The 16,438-nt window shown below is 37.7% G+C and overlaps 1 protein-coding gene across 4 annotated transcripts in view; it reads left to right on the top strand.

Annotated features, from left to right (window-relative positions):
* Positions 1-16,438, top strand: part of DENND5A (DENN domain containing 5A) — a 102,545-nt gene that overhangs the window by 46,074 nt on the left and 40,033 nt on the right. For 3 of the 4 annotated variants that reach the window (XR_011233700.1, XM_069471150.1, XM_069471152.1), the window contains exons 2-5: positions 181-252; positions 1,025-1,134; positions 3,360-4,017; positions 14,854-15,041. Coding sequence is in view for 3 of the 4 variants with exons in the window: in XM_069471150.1 (XP_069327251.1) it covers positions 181-252; positions 1,025-1,134; positions 3,360-4,017; positions 14,854-15,041 (1,028 nt within the window). In the remaining variant the exon portion in view is untranslated. The remainder of the gene's footprint in view (positions 1-180; positions 253-1,024; positions 1,135-3,359; positions 4,018-14,853; positions 15,042-16,438) is intronic. The other variant, XM_069471151.1, reaches the window with a different exon arrangement.

Raw genomic sequence — 16,438 nt, 5'->3', positions numbered from 1 at the left:
ATATATAGTAAGGGTAAGTATTGTTTTGTAAAATTTTTGCTTTAGGTAAATTTATATATACACACACATGTATGTGTTTATTGCTTTACGATGTAAAATGTATTTTGTACTGTGAGTCATGGTCAGAGTTTGAATAACATTGCTTTATTGTAATATTCTGTTATTTCATTTATCATATAGCACTATGCCAGTATATACAGGCTTCTAAAGCCAGGGATGGTGCCAGCCCTTTCATTTCAAGTACGACTGAAGGTAAAAACAAAACAAAATTGAGACTACCCATAGCTTTCCAGTGGGTCTTACACGTCTCTCCAATGGCATTTTATAACCTTTGACCTTCTAACTTTCTTGTGCCTTTTCTGACTAGTAGATTGTTCAGATTTATATCCCTCTAGATGGTGGGTTCTTTGGTTATTCCTCTCTTCACTTTAATGTTCTCAATTTAATAAACTCCAGTGTTTTTAGGAGGGGGAAGGGGGAAACAAAGGAGAATTCCAGAAATTTCAAATGATTCTCAATTGACAAAAGATCTCATTAGATTTACCCTGAAATCTGCTTTCTTAATGTTCTTATATCTTCCAGTTTCTTTGTATTCATTCAGAAATCACTGAAATTCATTGTTTATTCTGAATTTAAAATAATTTATGCTTCCATGATGTTTTCAGTTGACTTTAAACAAATTAAATGTGGCTTTCAGGGGAACAAAAAGATGGATACAATCCTTTATCATTCCTTGTGCTTTCTCTCTCTTTCTCCCAAGAAAATTAACCATTGGGTTTATAGCAATAATTTCATTTTGAAGAAAAGCAGACAGCTAGTTGTGTCTAATATTAACCATGCTACAACTTTTTAGCTTCTTTACTGACCTAATAATTTTAATGCCTTTCCTCTTCTTAGATGGTTGGCATACTAACCCCCTTGAATTCATTTCTGTACCTTGCTGGACTGCCAAGCTCAGACATTCATAACCCTGTGATTCAAAGGGACATTGTGGAGATGATTTGCTTCATTCTTTTTCTTACAGGAGAAAATTTTGAGCAGACGCCACTAAGACGAACATTCAAGTCTAAGGTTCTTGCACGATATCCGGAGAACGTAGAATGGAATCCTTTTGACCAAGATGCAGTGGGAATGGTCAGTATTTGTTAGATGCAAGTCTGAGATCATTTACAGAGTAATTTATAGTATGATTGTGAGTTCAGGCTGTGGTAGCAGTGGTCCCACCAAGTACCAATAACTTTTGAAGAAGAGATTATAATGTATATTGTTTATAATTCTGCATTTTCATCAATATATAAAATATTCAGAATATATTAAATATACTAAAAGTCACAATGTGTTTCTGTTTTGTCAAATATATAGGATTGGGTCAGTGAACTTATTTTGTGGTACTTAGCTATTGATTGCTTATTGCACTGAGATTACATGATGAGTGAAGTTTAAAGTAGTTTTCTCTATTCTGCATTGTATATATCTGAGTAATATGGCAGAAATCATTATTTTTGTTTCATCATAATTTTTAGATAGGACAGCATTTAAAATCTCATGTAGGGTGGGCATGGTGGCTAATGCCTATAATCCTAGCACTTTGGGAGGCCAAGGTGGGAGGATTGCTTGAGGCCAGAGTTCAAACCCAGCCTGGGCAAAATAGTGAAGACCCCATCTCTACAAAAATAAGAAAGAAAAAATAGCTGAGCATGTTGGTACACACCTATAGTTTCAGTTACTCAGGAGGCTGAGACAGGAGGATCACTGGAGCCAAGAAGTTTGAGGCTGTAGTGACCTATGATCATGTCACTGCACTGCAGCCTGGGCTGCAGAATGAGACCCTGTCTCCAAAAAATTCCCATGTAGAAGAATACTACTGTGAATAGACTAATCTTTATTGAATATTCAACTTGTGCTAGACACTCTAATAAACATTTTACATGAATTAACTCATTTGATCCTCACAATACCCTTTACCATAGATAATATTAAATAAACACACACACAAACACATGTGTACATATTTTATAGATGAGGAAATTAAGATCCAAAGAGGTTAAGTAATCCGTTCAGTGTCACATGGCTAATAAGTAGTTGAGCTAGAATGTGAACACTGTAGTCTCATTTGAGATCTTTGCTCTTAACCCCATCTTTGTACTATTTCTGTTACCCTTTTCTTTCTTTCTTTTTTTTTTTTAAAAGGACAGGGTCTTGCTCTGTTGCCCAAGCTGGAGTACAGTGGCGGGATCATAGTTCACTGACACTTCGATCTCCTGGGATCCGGCAGTCCCCCTGCCACAGCCTCCTGAGTAGCTAGAACAACAGACACATGCCACATGCTTAGCCTCTGTACCATTTTTAATGGCATTCTATGGTTTTTTGGAAGATAATCTTGTTTGATGAATACAATAACCTTGTGAACTAGGGAGAGTAAACTATATCATTGTCATTTCACAGATGAGGAAACTGAATTTTAGAGAGCATTATGTTTTTTGATTTCTAGTTCAGTGCTTATTTCATTTTAATATGCTATATTCTGGAAACACCTAGGCTTTGGGAAGTCAAATTCAAGGCTAATGGATATAACATAATGTAGGTTCTTGTATTTGTAAACCCAGGCTCTTAGTATTTCATTTGTCTAGCCAGGTCCATGTAAAACTGGAAAATGGGGACTGATTGATTCAGGTCAGTTTGATTAACTATCCAAGTTTCTTTATATAACCCATCTGAGTTAAAGTGAAAAAAGTACATCTTTATCTTGATTATGTCATCTCTCTGGTTTATATGAAATGAGCACCCCTTTTGATGTGAAATGAGGTTTTATTGATGACAGAATTTTGTGAGCTGATAGAGTATATAAAACTACAAGTTTTTTTTTAATTTTTAGGTATAATGTTGCATCCATATTGTTTTTAGATACATTTCTAGCATCATCTCCTAATACATGTCTTACTCTCTATCATGCCATCGTGCTTAACAACCTACCATTTCCTAAATCTTCCAGGCTTTCTTTTGCATCCATATTTGTGCATTTTCTTCCTATCCCTGAAATAACCTTTTATCCTTGTCTACCTGATGAATTCTAGCATAACCTCATTTTTGAAGCTTTTTCTGGTGTTCCCAGGCTGATTTGTCTTTCCTGTGTTTTTCTAGTACTTTTTATATACTTCTGTATAGTCATGATGGCTGCATTATAATTTTATTTACTTATGTGTCTTGCATTTTGAAAGGGAGAGGTTTAGGGCAGATGTATATCCAACTTAGTAGGTGCTCTATAAATAAATAGATAGATAGATAGATAGAGGTGGTGTTCTGAAAAGTGGATCAGCAGTGAGTGATCTCACTGCTTGTTGCCTTGTTGTCTTTTGCAGCTATGCATGCCCAAAGGACTGGCATTCAAGACCCAGGCTGATCCCAGGGAGCCCCAATTCCATGCCTTTATTATCACAAGGGAGGATGGCTCTCGGACATTTGGGTTTGCCCTCACATTTTATGAAGAGGTGACTAGCAAGCAGATCTGCAGTGCAATGCAGACCCTCTACCACATGCATAATGCTGAGTATGATGTCCTACATGCTCCCCCTGCTGATGGCAGAGACCAGAGCGGCATGGAGGATGGTGAAGTCACTCCTGTGACTAAACTGCAGCGCTTCAACTCCTACGACATTAGCCGGGACACTCTCTACGTCTCTAAGTGCATCTGCCTCATCACGCCCATGTCCTTCATGAAGGCATGTCGGAGTGTGCTGGAGCAACTCCACCAGGCAGTCACTTCACCTCAGCCCCCTCCACTGCCTCTTGAGAGCTACATATACAACGTACTCTATGAGGTGCCACTCCCGCCACCTGGCCGGTCCTTGAAGTTTTCTGGGGTCTATGGGCCAATAATCTGCCAGAGACCAAGTACCAATGAGCTTCCCCTGTTTGACTTTCCTGTCAAAGAAGTCTTCGAACTGCTTGGGGTGGAGAATGTGTTTCAGCTTTTTACTTGTGCCCTTCTGGAGTTTCAGATCCTGCTCTACTCACAACGTAAGTCAGAGCTCATGAGAGCTCTCTGCCTGCATAGGGCTTTCCTTCTTTCTGTATTCGGATACACTGGGGCTGACTGTAAAGGTCAAAGGCTGTTATAATAAAAACCCAGATCTTTTGCTTATAGGAGGTAGATGGCAAATGGATGGAACATGAGAGGGCCAGTATTTCCAATTGGCTGTCTTCATGGCCTTCTAGGCACTCCAGTATGGGAGGGGACGCTGCCTCCTGATGTCCCTTCTGATTGAAGCTGAAAAGAGGGGTGGGAGGTGATGGTCAGTGGAAGCCGATGTTCCAATAATTCTGTTCTATCATTCTGCGGAGTTATTTCTGCGCCTTACTCAACCTGACAATAAAATCAAGGATTCACAAAGGATGATGCTTTATATATTGAGAAAATTGAGAAAATGAGGATGTGTTGCTTCTTTCTGTTGTTTGTCTAATTAAATGAGAGGTTGAACATGAGCAGCAGGTTTGGACAAAATAGTAAAGTAGATCATAAAAAAAAAGATGCTTGTTAAATGAGCTAGACTAGTAACATTAAATTCATTTATTCAGTACATATTTATTGAGAGTGTACTATGTGCCAGTTGTTGTTTCAAGGACAGTGGTGGACAAATCAGAGAAAAATCCTTGCCATAATGGAACTTATAGGTTAGTGGGGAAGGAAAGAGGTGATTAAATAAATAAAATATGTAGTTTCTAAGGTAGTTAATAAAGGTTATAAAGAAAAATAAACCAGGGAAAAGGATAGTATTTGGGAAAGAGAAGTTCTAATTTTTAATAGGGTGATTAGGTTAGGTTTCTGAGAGTGACCTGTTAGAATCTGTAGGAAAAGAATTCCAAGTAAAGGGCACAGGAGGTATAAAGGGTCTAAAACAAGAATGTGCTTTGTGTGTTTAAGAACAACAAGGACTCTGGGAGGATGGAATGGAATAAATGAGCAGGAGTGTAGTAGATGATGCTAGACTTAACAGGAGGTCAGATTGTATAGAATTTTGTAAGGACTTTGGCTTTTACTCTGAGGTGCATGCACAGCCATCAGAGGTTTTAATTTTTATGACTTTTTATTTTGAAATAATTTCCAACTTACGGAACAGTTGCCAGGAGTGTTCAAAGAACCCTTGTATATGCTTTCACAAATTCACCAATTGTTAACATTTTGCCATATTTTGCTTTATCACTCTCTGTTTCCATACATGTGTGAACATAAATGAACCATTGAGAGTTATTATAGACACTATGTGCCTTGACTCCTAAATGCTCAAGCTTTTATTTCCTAAGAACAAGGACATTCTCTTACATAACTATAGTATGACTATAAAATTTAGGAAATCTAACATACTATATTCAAATTTCATTATTATCCAATAATATCTGTTAGGATAATTTTTTTAAGTTCCTTATTCAGGCTCTAGTTCAATATTATGCGTTGCTTTTCATTTTCAGTTTCTCAGCCTTTATTTGTCTTTCGTGACATAGACATTTTTGAAAAGTACAGACAAATTATTTTATAGAATGTCTCTCAATTTGGGTTTGTTTGATGTTTCCACATTAGATTTAGATTATAAAATTTTTTCTGAACTATTACAGAAGCAATGTGCTTCTCTCTGTGCATTATATCAGGAGGTACATACTGTTGATTTTTACTTTTTTTTTTTTTTTTTTTTGTTGAGACAGAGTCTCACTTTGTTGCCCAGGCTAGAGTGAGTGCCGTGGCGTCAGTCTAGCTCACAGCAACCTCAGACTCCTCGGCTTAAGCGATCCTACTGCCTCAGCCTCCCGAGTAGCTGGGACTACAGGCATGCGCCACTATGCCCGGCTAATTTTTTCTATATAGATTTTTAGTTGTCCATATAATGTCTTTCTATTTTTAGTAGAGACGGGGTCTCGCTCTTGCTCAGGCTGGTCTCGAACTCTTGACCTCGAGCGATCCACCCGCCTCGGCCTCCCAGAGTGCTAGGATTACAGGCGTGAGCCACCGCGCCCGGCCTTGTTGATTTTTACTTTTACAGGAGAAACATGATGTCAATTTGTCCCATTTTTGGTGATATTAATTTGATCACTTGGTTAAGATGGTGTCTTTGGGTTTCTTAACTGCAAAGTTATTTTTCCCTTTGTAATTAATAAGAATTTGTGGGGAGAGACTTTGAAATTCTGTAACTATACCATCCTTTAAATTTTTGCCTAATAGTTTTAACATCTGTTGATGATTTTAGTCTGAATCAGTTATTTCTATGATGGTTACAAAATAGTAATTTTCTAACTCCATTTATATTAATTGGCATAATTAATAATGGTAATTATCATAGTAATGATCCTACCATAAGGAAGAACATTATCCCTTGTTAGTTTATTATTGTATAGATTCATGGATTTTTATTTAACTCAGGTTATAATTCATTATTATAATTATTTATTTTGATGCTCAGATTTCCCAGATTTGGTTGGTCCATGGGCAAAGGAGTGACATTTAACCTCCACAATGGCAGGACTTTTGCCTTTTGTTCACTGATGTATTCCCGAGCACTAGAATAGTGGCTGAAATATAAGGATGCTCAATAAATGTTGTTAAGTGAATCAATAACTTACACTTTTAATAGGATCACTCTAGCCATTGTATTAAGGATATATTCCCAAAGTGGGAATGGAGGAAAGCAAAGCGTCCAGTTAGGAAGCCGTTGTAATAATGCAGGTGAGAGATGACGTCAACTAGGACTAAGGAGGTGTCAGTGAAATGGTATGAAATGGTTGGGTTCTGGGTATAGTTTGAAAGTGAAGTAATGGAGACTATGTTAAATTGAAGAGCACATAACCCCATTTAAAGTGGACAGCCACTAATTAGCTCCAGTTAATTTCTTGTGGGTACGTTGGCCTGATGTTGCTAAATCTTCAAGTTTTTTCTGAGGACCCAGGTATTTTACATGAAATTTCTGATTTTTAAATGTTACAACAAATGTTCTTGTTAAACATTACAGGCCAAACAAAAAGCGTTTGTTGGCTGCAACTGCAGACTCTAGTCTCTGGGTGAAGTATATGCTTAGATCATGTTGCTTTCCTAGGTACTGTTTCTTGGCTGGCGCTTCATAAAAATACTTTGAAATAATGACTTAGTTGAATAGGAAGATGTGTCTTGTTTAGAACAGAACAGAGAGGAGGAAACAAACTAGGTAGTCAGGGTGTTAGAAGATACAGTAGGCATTTAGGTACCTATAATGCAATGGGGATGTTTAGAGTCAAGGAAAGGAGAATTAAAACAAGAAATATGAATATGATGGACAAATAACATTCTTCCATCTGAGCTCCTGTATTTCCCAGAATATATAATAAGAATTTTAAGAGGTTTGAATTCAGTTGAGGAGGTTTGTGTGTAGAATCAAATTGAACTTGTGACTTAAAGACATGCTTAGCATGGACAAGAAAAAGCTTTTTCCAGAAACTCTTCCTGGGCATTGCTGAGCATGACTGAAGCAAAAATTGAGAGAATTGCCTTTTATTGAATGTAGGGTTATGCCTTTTGTTGTTAATAGAGTGTTTTAAGCAATTGAGGTTGGTTTTCTTAAAGTAGTTTTTATTTACGATTCATAGGCATCATCCTTATGTGGATGAAAATTGCTCTGGCCAAAAATATGCCATCAGCACTGCACTTGGTGTTGCCTGCTGCATGTCCTGCCATCTGAATAGAAAAGAGATGTTACTTAGGGAAAAGGAACGTAGGCTAAATTGTAAGATCCTTTGGGTGACTGAACTGGCAGTTTTAAGTAGTGTTTTCTTGGTTTGTGTAGGTCATTTTATTTACTTCTGGATAATATTTTTTCTGTGCTCCATGTAGAAACAGTTTTTTTTTGTTGTTGTTTTGGAAAAGCATAATTTTTTAGTAGTTGCTTTAAAATTATATGTAGAGCAGAAGCTCTTTATCTGATGTGGCCTAGTAGGGTAGTTGATCAGATAATTGAAAAAATCAGTTAAGTCTGGGAATTCCAAAAATGATATAAACATTCATTAAACATTTTATTTTAAATTAAAACATATAACTCTGTAGTCACTAATCTTTTGATGAAGGATCCAGGCATTTCCCTTGATCATGGGCCCACAAATCAGATGTCTGCATTGTTTTTATTACATAATGCATCGACTAGATTTTCTAGTCACTTTTTTTTAAGTGGAGCAAGAACTTAAAGAACTTTGCAGAAGAACCTGAGTGGAAATGTAACACAGGGAATGGCCCGGGGGCTGAGGGGGAACAGCAAAAGATATTTTCTTTCTCTTTAAAACTTCCCCCTACTCTATTTGGGAACTGAGGTCTGTATCCCTGCCTCTGGCAGGTGATCAGTAGGGGCAGGAGAATGTCTTTTGTTCTTTGTGCTGCTGGAGATAGCTCAGCTAAACTGTAGGCTTCATCCCAGGCCTGGCCAGCTGAGGTCTGGGTGGGCCTCCCAGGTGGGCAGAGGTCACAGCTTTGTCTTCAGCAGAGATGACAGAGATGGGACAATTAGAATCATTAACTGTAATTAAATGACAGTAGCGTAGAACTGAGGGCCCTCCCTTTAAAAGCTCCGTATTTCTGTTTATGTAGAGGAATTTGGATTTGGAGATGTTAGGCTGCCATTTTCCTCCTTTGCTGGCAAAGTAATAAACTTCTCCTCAAACCACTTGTTCTTGTTCTGATGTGGCCTCGAGGACAAGTGCAGAGCTTGTGGTAACAGAAACTACCTCTAGATTTTTGCAGCTTTCCTTGTTTTTTTGTGCTTAATTGTCAATTCAGTTACCATATTATTTAGTGATTTTGCATTACTGAGTCTTCTTAAAGCATTTAATTTTGTTTTCAGAGAAACAACCATTCTTTCTTTTTGCCCTCATATTTTACCATTTATTTACATAATATTTGGTTAAGTTATATAATCCAGTAGTAAGTTCGACTAGCACAAGTTTGGAAACAAATGCAACAGACTCTTGGTAAGCATACAGTTCAATGAGAGCAATGTATGCATTACTGCAAGTGTGGAAAATCAGTTCATATAGCAAGTTGGTTAAGTGGAGGTTGGTAAGAGATTTCCTATTTTAATATCTAAACTAGTTTTTTATTGCAAAAGTAACAAATGCTCAAGGCATATAATCAAGATAATTCCAAAGGGAGTAAAATGAAGTCTTTCCTCCCTCTTTCCCACATGTGGCAGCCAGAGATCAACTTTATTGTGTATCCCTAATGAAAATAATAGTTTTTAAAACAAATAAATATGTGGGCAAATAATACAGAGAAAGTTGAAAGTTGTCCTTTTTCTTTGACTTAGAATCCTACCCTGGAGGAGTAATCTCTTAATTTTAAAAAATTCCCTCCTTCCCAATATTTTTAAACAATGCACTACTTTTTATGTTAGGTGTTGAATACACACGTCTGAATCTTAATATTCTTTTATGTATACATTATGATATAATGCATGGTGCATTAAAACATGAAAAACATTTCAATCATATGGTAGAAATTTACCACATTACAAAGGGGTGTAAAGTGAAGTGTAAGACTTCTACCTCTGGTCCCTGGTTCTCCTCCAGGGAGGTTATTTCTGTTTCCTTCCAGACATAGTCATATGTCAACCCAAATAAGTGACTGAGGCAAAAATCGTAATCAATGGAGGTTTATTAAACCAAAGTTGAGGGTGTGCCTGGGAAAAACATGAACCACAGACAGACCTGTGGTTATTTTTCTGAAGGAGAATTTGGAAACTTCAGCATTTAAAGGCATGCATAGGCTGGGTGCGGTGGCTCACGCCTGTAATTCTAGCTTTCTGGGAGGCTGAGGCGGGAGGACAGCTGCAGCTCAGGGGTTTGACACCAGCCTGAGCACAGTGAGACCCCATCTCTACCAACAAGAAATAAACAAAAAGGCAAAAATAAATAAATAAATAAATAAATAAATAAAGGTATACATAGAGAAGGAAAAAAGCAGGTTGGCCAGTAGGAGGCAAAATGATTACATTCTTGTGAGGCCCTGGAAATCTACGTTTTGCTCAAGATAAGGCAAATGTCAGAAGAGAAAAAGGGAGTGAAGGATGCATCGATTATGTAGATGTCCCTGGGTTGGTGGAAGAATGCCTGATTTTGTGTTATCTCCTATTCTGCATCTTTAAAGTTAAACTTGTAATTTATTATTAGTGCAGATCGTGCAGACTTTAGTTTTAGGAGCCAAACATAGCTTGCAGACCTAAAGGTACAATTTGCATGTCCTTGCTTATGGGAGGTTGGCAAGGAATTTCCTTAATGAATGATCTGTGGGGCCAGTTCTTCACAGGTCCCCTGAGGCCTTTACCTTACCTTTTGCATAAGGAGTTGGGGGAGTGGCCCTGAGATTTTATTTTCTTTTTACACATGTATATACAACATACATACTTTAAAGAAACAACACAAATGGGAGCACGCTACTCATTGTTTTGCACCTTGCTTCTTCCGTTTAATAATGTATCTTGGAGATACCAGGATGTATGGATTAGGTTGTTTCCTAAGAACAAAGAGTACTATGCGAAACATCCTTGCTCACACAGTTTTTGCAGAAGTGGGAGTGTGCCAAGACAGTTTATAATTGTTTCTAATCTGCAGGAGCTGTCCTGTGGTTTGTTTAGGAGCAGGCTTATCTGTAGAATGATCCCAAGTCTAATGTCTTTATCTTCACACAGACAAACCATAAAACTGTGCTGATTGCTTCCTCTTTACCACTCAGAGTGGTGGTCTGTGCTTTATATTATCTCCTTTTGTTAAAAGTAATTGCCCATTACAATGTTACGGGACCTGTGAGAGAACCTAAACAGTTGTCTAGAGCTGGAGTATCTAAGTTGATTCTGATTGGCTAAAACTCTTTGGACGCCACTGACCTTTGTCTGCTTCCTATTTGTTGGTTCCACCTTCTTGGAATGATGGACACAGACAATGGTAAAAGAGGAACTGATTTTATCATTTTGTATTGGTATATAAAAATGGATTGTGCTTTTGCTTACAGCTCTTGGTGGTCAGCATTCTAGTGTGAATACCATAGATTGCTAGGTCCCTGAGGCATTATTTCCTAGGCTGACCTTCAAGGTGGGAGGCTGCTTTTTTTTTAAAGTCTAAGAATGTAGAGGAAGAAAACCCATAACTCAGATCAGAAAGGCATAAAACTCCAAATTTCCAATATCTGTTAAACCAAACCACATAAATGGAAAGAGTTTAGCCTTGAAAGGGGGGATTATCTCTCACCCTCAAGAGTTTTGTTTCTAAGAATGCCACAATATCAAGTGCATCACAAGGAGTTTTTCAGATATTTCAATCTGAGGCAAATAAAGTTATCCATCTACCAGAAACAAGTGTTCTGAGTTTCAGATACTAGATTAGATTCATCCTGAAGAGTAGGGGAGAAACTAGAACTAGATTTCTTTGCTGTTGAAAAACCTGCTTTTATAGAGCATAGATAGTCCCTTCCTTCAGACTATAGCATGCCCTGTTTTATATTATATTAATAGTTATAGAGTAACTATTATAGAGTAACTATATATAGAGTAATAGTTATAGAGTGGATGTTCCTTGACCCTGCAACTATGTACTGTACAGAGTTTTCCAGTGCTCAGAAAGCCTCATGATAATGGCATTTTAGGGACTGCTTTACTTGGTGTATCTGTTAGCCCACTGTGAGATGTTTTTGTTCCTGAGCAGATATGTCAGGAACACCAGACACGTAAAGCAGTAGCATCTGCATTATTGACTTTGGGTAACAGAAGGAAGAAGCTTTTTAGTTTTCTTGTGATTAAAAAGGCTTCTGGTACTTTCTGACTTTTTTTAAAGATCTAGATATGGGGGCAGGGTATATACACTGAAAAAGGGGGAATTATTCTGTGTTATATTTATGTAAAATATGTGTTTAAGAGCCAGTGTTTGGGTGCAGTAAGGCTAGACTTTTAGCTTTAAATACTACTTGAAAGTTTTCCCCCGTGCTATTACATTTTTTTGATTCATCTTAATTTTGAGTTTTAAAGTAAATTCTTATGATGTCTGAGATTCTTAAGATTATTGGTTTTGAGTGGATTATTTACAGCTATTCGTATCCTGAGAGAAAGCTGAAAAATATAAGAGGGGAGGTCTCATCTGGAGAATTATTAGAATTCTTCTTAGTAATAGTTAGAGCAATAATAGTAGAGCAGGAGGATTTCAGCAGAAAGCAGGTAAATACGCAAAGGTGTCCAGATGCCCCCATGGAATTGAGGCATCACAGAAGAGATTACGGTAGAACTTGCAGTGATTTAAATTTTATTGCTTAATTTGATCCTTGAATGAGTGTTTTTTTAAATGATCTAGGATTTTTTTTTCTTCCTTCAATAGGGGGGCGATCCTCCCTAAATAGTTTTTATGTGGAGATGATGATGCTTTGTGTGGGCACAGTGAAAAATGAAATAGACTTTCCTTATCAGAGTCTGCTACAGATCTTTAGTGAATATGAAAAGCTCATGCTCCTTTTTCCTTCTGCCAAACCAGTTATATTATTATTTTTTTATTTCAGTATCTCTGAGTTTAGTTTTACTCACTGATCGGTCACATCATGGATTTGTTAAGTGAGTGCATTAATTTCCCCAAAGAAGCATACAGGCACTTTCCTGTAGTGCACTCAAAATGTTTTAAATGATGAATTTTAAGTTATTAATTTCTATTTGAATTACTAGTTCTGGTGTGTTTTTACAACACTTTGGACACCAAACGTATGGATTTTTCCTTTACACCAACCAGTTCTCCAACTCTCTGGACACCAACTGGGTCTCCTACAAATTCAATTCAATTCCTTTTTGTTTAATTCAATTCAATTCAATTCTGACATAAACCACACAGTTTTATGCACAGATTAAAGGCTTAGCCCCACAAGACTACCACCACTTCAGGTGCCGGTCGAAAGCCCCAGGTTGCCACCAGTACTTCTGACTAACACGCTATAAATCAGGTGTTCCCACAACTCTTCCTCAGGTTGGATAATTTGCCAGAATGGCTCATAGAACTCAGGAAAGTGCTTTGTTTACCATTACTACCCATTTATTATAAAGGATACAACTCAGGAACAGCCAAAAGAAAGTGGTGCATTGGGCAAGCTGTGGGGGAGGAGGGGAACAGAGCCTCCAGGCCCTCTCTGGGCACAGCATCTTCCAGCACCTCAAGGTGTTCACCAACTCAGGTCTTTGAACCATGTAGTTAGGGGGTTTCAGTGGAGTTTTCTTTACTACGTAGGCATGATTGATGAAATGATTGCTCATTGGTGACTAATTCAATATCCAGCCCTCTTCCCTCCTGGAGGTCTGCGTTGAGGTTGAAAGTTCCAATTTTCTAACCATGCTTTGGCCTTTCTGGTGACTAGCACCCATCCTGAAGCTATCCAGGTGCCCTCAGCCACCACTGATTCCTTAGCATACAAAACACACTCTTAATACCCAGGAGATTCTAAGGGTTTTAGGAGCTACGTGTTTCAGGAATGGGGACAAAGACCAAATATATGGTTTTTTTGTGTTTTTTTTGAGACAGAGTCTCACTCTGTTGCCCAGGCTAGAGTGCCGTGGTGTCAGCCTAGCTCACAGCAACCTCAAACTCCTGGGCTCAAGCACAAATATATGTTTATCACACTAGTGAAGTTATTTGCAGGTCCTGCTCTTCTTTGATTAGCCAGGAGCAAGGTGATGGGCAACTTTCAAAGCCTTACTAGTGAGCAAATATAGGATGCTTTGCTTAACTTCTGCATATCAGCTCTGTTTCCTTTCTACTCAAACTTCCTCATTTTCTAGAAAGCTTTTTGTTACTTGTAAGTACTTTATGAACCAATCTGTGATTTATGTGGCGGGGTGGGTTTTTAGTGTATAAAACCATTTTAATTCCTTTGACTGCTCATTTGAAATTAGCCATTCCCTAAGGATATTGCTCATATGATTTTAAAATTTATGTTCCTGCTTTGTCCTTAAATTCTTGAAACCATCATACCATATGTGAGTAGTAGTATAATTTGTTAAATTTCCGTTTTAACCAATCCATTTTGTTGGCTTCACCAATATATTTATTACTCATTAAAAAAAACAAAACAAAAAAACAGGACTAGAAATTGCATTCTGAAGAAAAGCCAAACATTGAACACAAGCCTTTCCTTCCAGGCTATGAACTTAAGTCACTGAAGTCAATCTTCTGGTCAATCCTCTGGGTCAATCCTCAGAATCTTGCAAGTTCTAGGGAAGCTTTTTATTGAAATTTTAAAGTAACACTTTTGTGCTGTTCTTATTCAGGAAAGGTTGCCAGGTGTAGGGCAGACTTGGCTAATGTGGAAGACCAGCTTCTACATGCTTGATAGTTCTTTGTGCTGGATCTTGAAAGCAAAGTTCACACAGCTCCTTATAGGATGCTCTGGAGGAGTATCTGGGTGGTAAATGAGTTTGTTTTGGCTTTCAAGCAGAAGGAAGACCCAGACACACTGTTCCTTTTCTTTTAGTTCTATTATAGTTCCCCCACCCCCTTTCTACTTAAGAAAATCTACTTAACATTCTGGGGTAGTATTTGGAGAGCAAGGTACTATTTATTATTTCTGTTGTATTTATCTGTTAGATTTTATTACAAACAGGGACCTAAGTGTGTACGTGTATGTGGATATATTTCTACTTCTGGTCTACGTGGGTCTCTGGGTTGTCTCTCTGACACCCACAAGGGAATCATACTGAGCATGGCCTTGCTGAAGTTTGTCTTGATCCTTTCTAAATGTGAAATTGTATTGAAGGTTTAAACTTACTGTTTGGGAAGCAAGTGCCTAATTTTTGACTGCTTGGTTTATGTGTCTGCTTTTTTTTTTTGACCTAGATTACCAGAGACTGATGACTGTGGCGGAGACGATTACAGCTCTCATGTTTCCTTTCCAGTGGCAGCATGTCTATGTCCCTATTCTCCCGGCTTCTCTCCTGCATTTCTTAGATGCTCCTGTTCCATACCTCATGGGCTTGCATTCCAATGGCCTGGATGACCGGTCAAAGCTGGAGCTGCCTCAAGAGGTAAGAGTTTGAGTGCTGGGGCCTCTCTGGCCTTGATCCAGGATTGGGCAGAGAAGGGGTTTGGGGTGAACCCAGCATGATGTCACCAAGTTTATATGCTTTTATTTTGGGGAATATGAATAACTTTTCAGGAAAAAAGTAAAAACAATGAACATTTAGCTCAATTTATATCATCCCAGAGATAGTTGTCATCTTCATCACGTGACATATGTACATACATTGTAATCTCTGTGTTTATGCTATCGTGAATTGCCTTGTTCATACACATTTCTTCAAACACAGTATTTTACATACTTTTAAAGACATTTATTAGAAAATTTTTTTATTACGTAAAACTTTAAACATAATACCCATAATAGTAGCATAATGAATTCCTGTATTCGCATCAGCCAGCTTTAGTAGTTATTATGTTAAATTATATTTTACTTCTGTACCTTCCACCCCCTATTATTTTAAGCAAATTTGATAATACAGGGTGTCCCCAAAGTCACCATACGTAGGGAAAATGGGAAATTTTAGCCAGATTTACCTTTATTTACAAAATATTCTTTACAAAATTTTTGCTTTGTATGGAGACTACCTTTTTATGTCATTTTGTGGCTGATAGGAAACTAGCTTGGGGGAAGGGCCTTCTTACTCTGAGTTTCTTAGTCATTAAAAAGGCCTGGGAAGAAGATATACATTGGTGTTGACGTGGCTGTTTCCTCCCCCCACCAGAATTTTTTTTGGGAGGAAATTTTTGCATATAACTGAGGAATGTGAGTAAGGTAACCTCCAAAAAAGAAACCATTCTCATGGAATTGGATCTGGGTAGCATGCTTGATGAACATCCTGGTAATTAGGCCACACCTGTGATATTTACATATAGTCACATGCATCTCTTTGTTCTTTTTCTCTGTCCTTTGGTTTTAGAATCAAAATGTCTTCCTTATAGCTTCTTCCATTTCCACTTTCTTTTTTCCTTTGACTCTAGAGCTTTGTGTTCTTTGGGGTGGGATAAAATTAGTTAAGAAAGAAAAGATCTAAATGATGGAGAAAACCATTGAGTTGGGATGTTGAGTTTTTTGGTGTATTTGTGTACTATCCATATATGTACATTAAGAGTAGATATCAAAAACTGGAGAAAGGAGCTTTTTGTTGTTTGCTTTAAACAAATGTGTATTTAATATTGATACCTCTTAATCTAATTATAATTTTATGAAGTCAAAATAAGAACAATAACAAAAAATGGTTGAAGATGGAAAGCCAAAGAGGCATGCTATGTGCACGATCAATAAATAGGCTGCTAAGCAAGAAGCCAGATTTCTCAGTTTTATTTTCCTCTTTGGCATCAGCTTGCTGTATACTTGGGGCAAGTTCTGTTCCCTCTAGGATCTTTCAGCATCATTCTCTGTGTG

Source organism: Eulemur rufifrons, chromosome 6, assembly GCF_041146395.1.
Source record: "Eulemur rufifrons isolate Redbay chromosome 6, OSU_ERuf_1, whole genome shotgun sequence".
NCBI lineage: Eukaryota > Metazoa > Chordata > Mammalia > Primates > Lemuridae > Eulemur > Eulemur rufifrons.
This window is presented reverse-complemented; position numbering and strand designations above follow the sequence as displayed.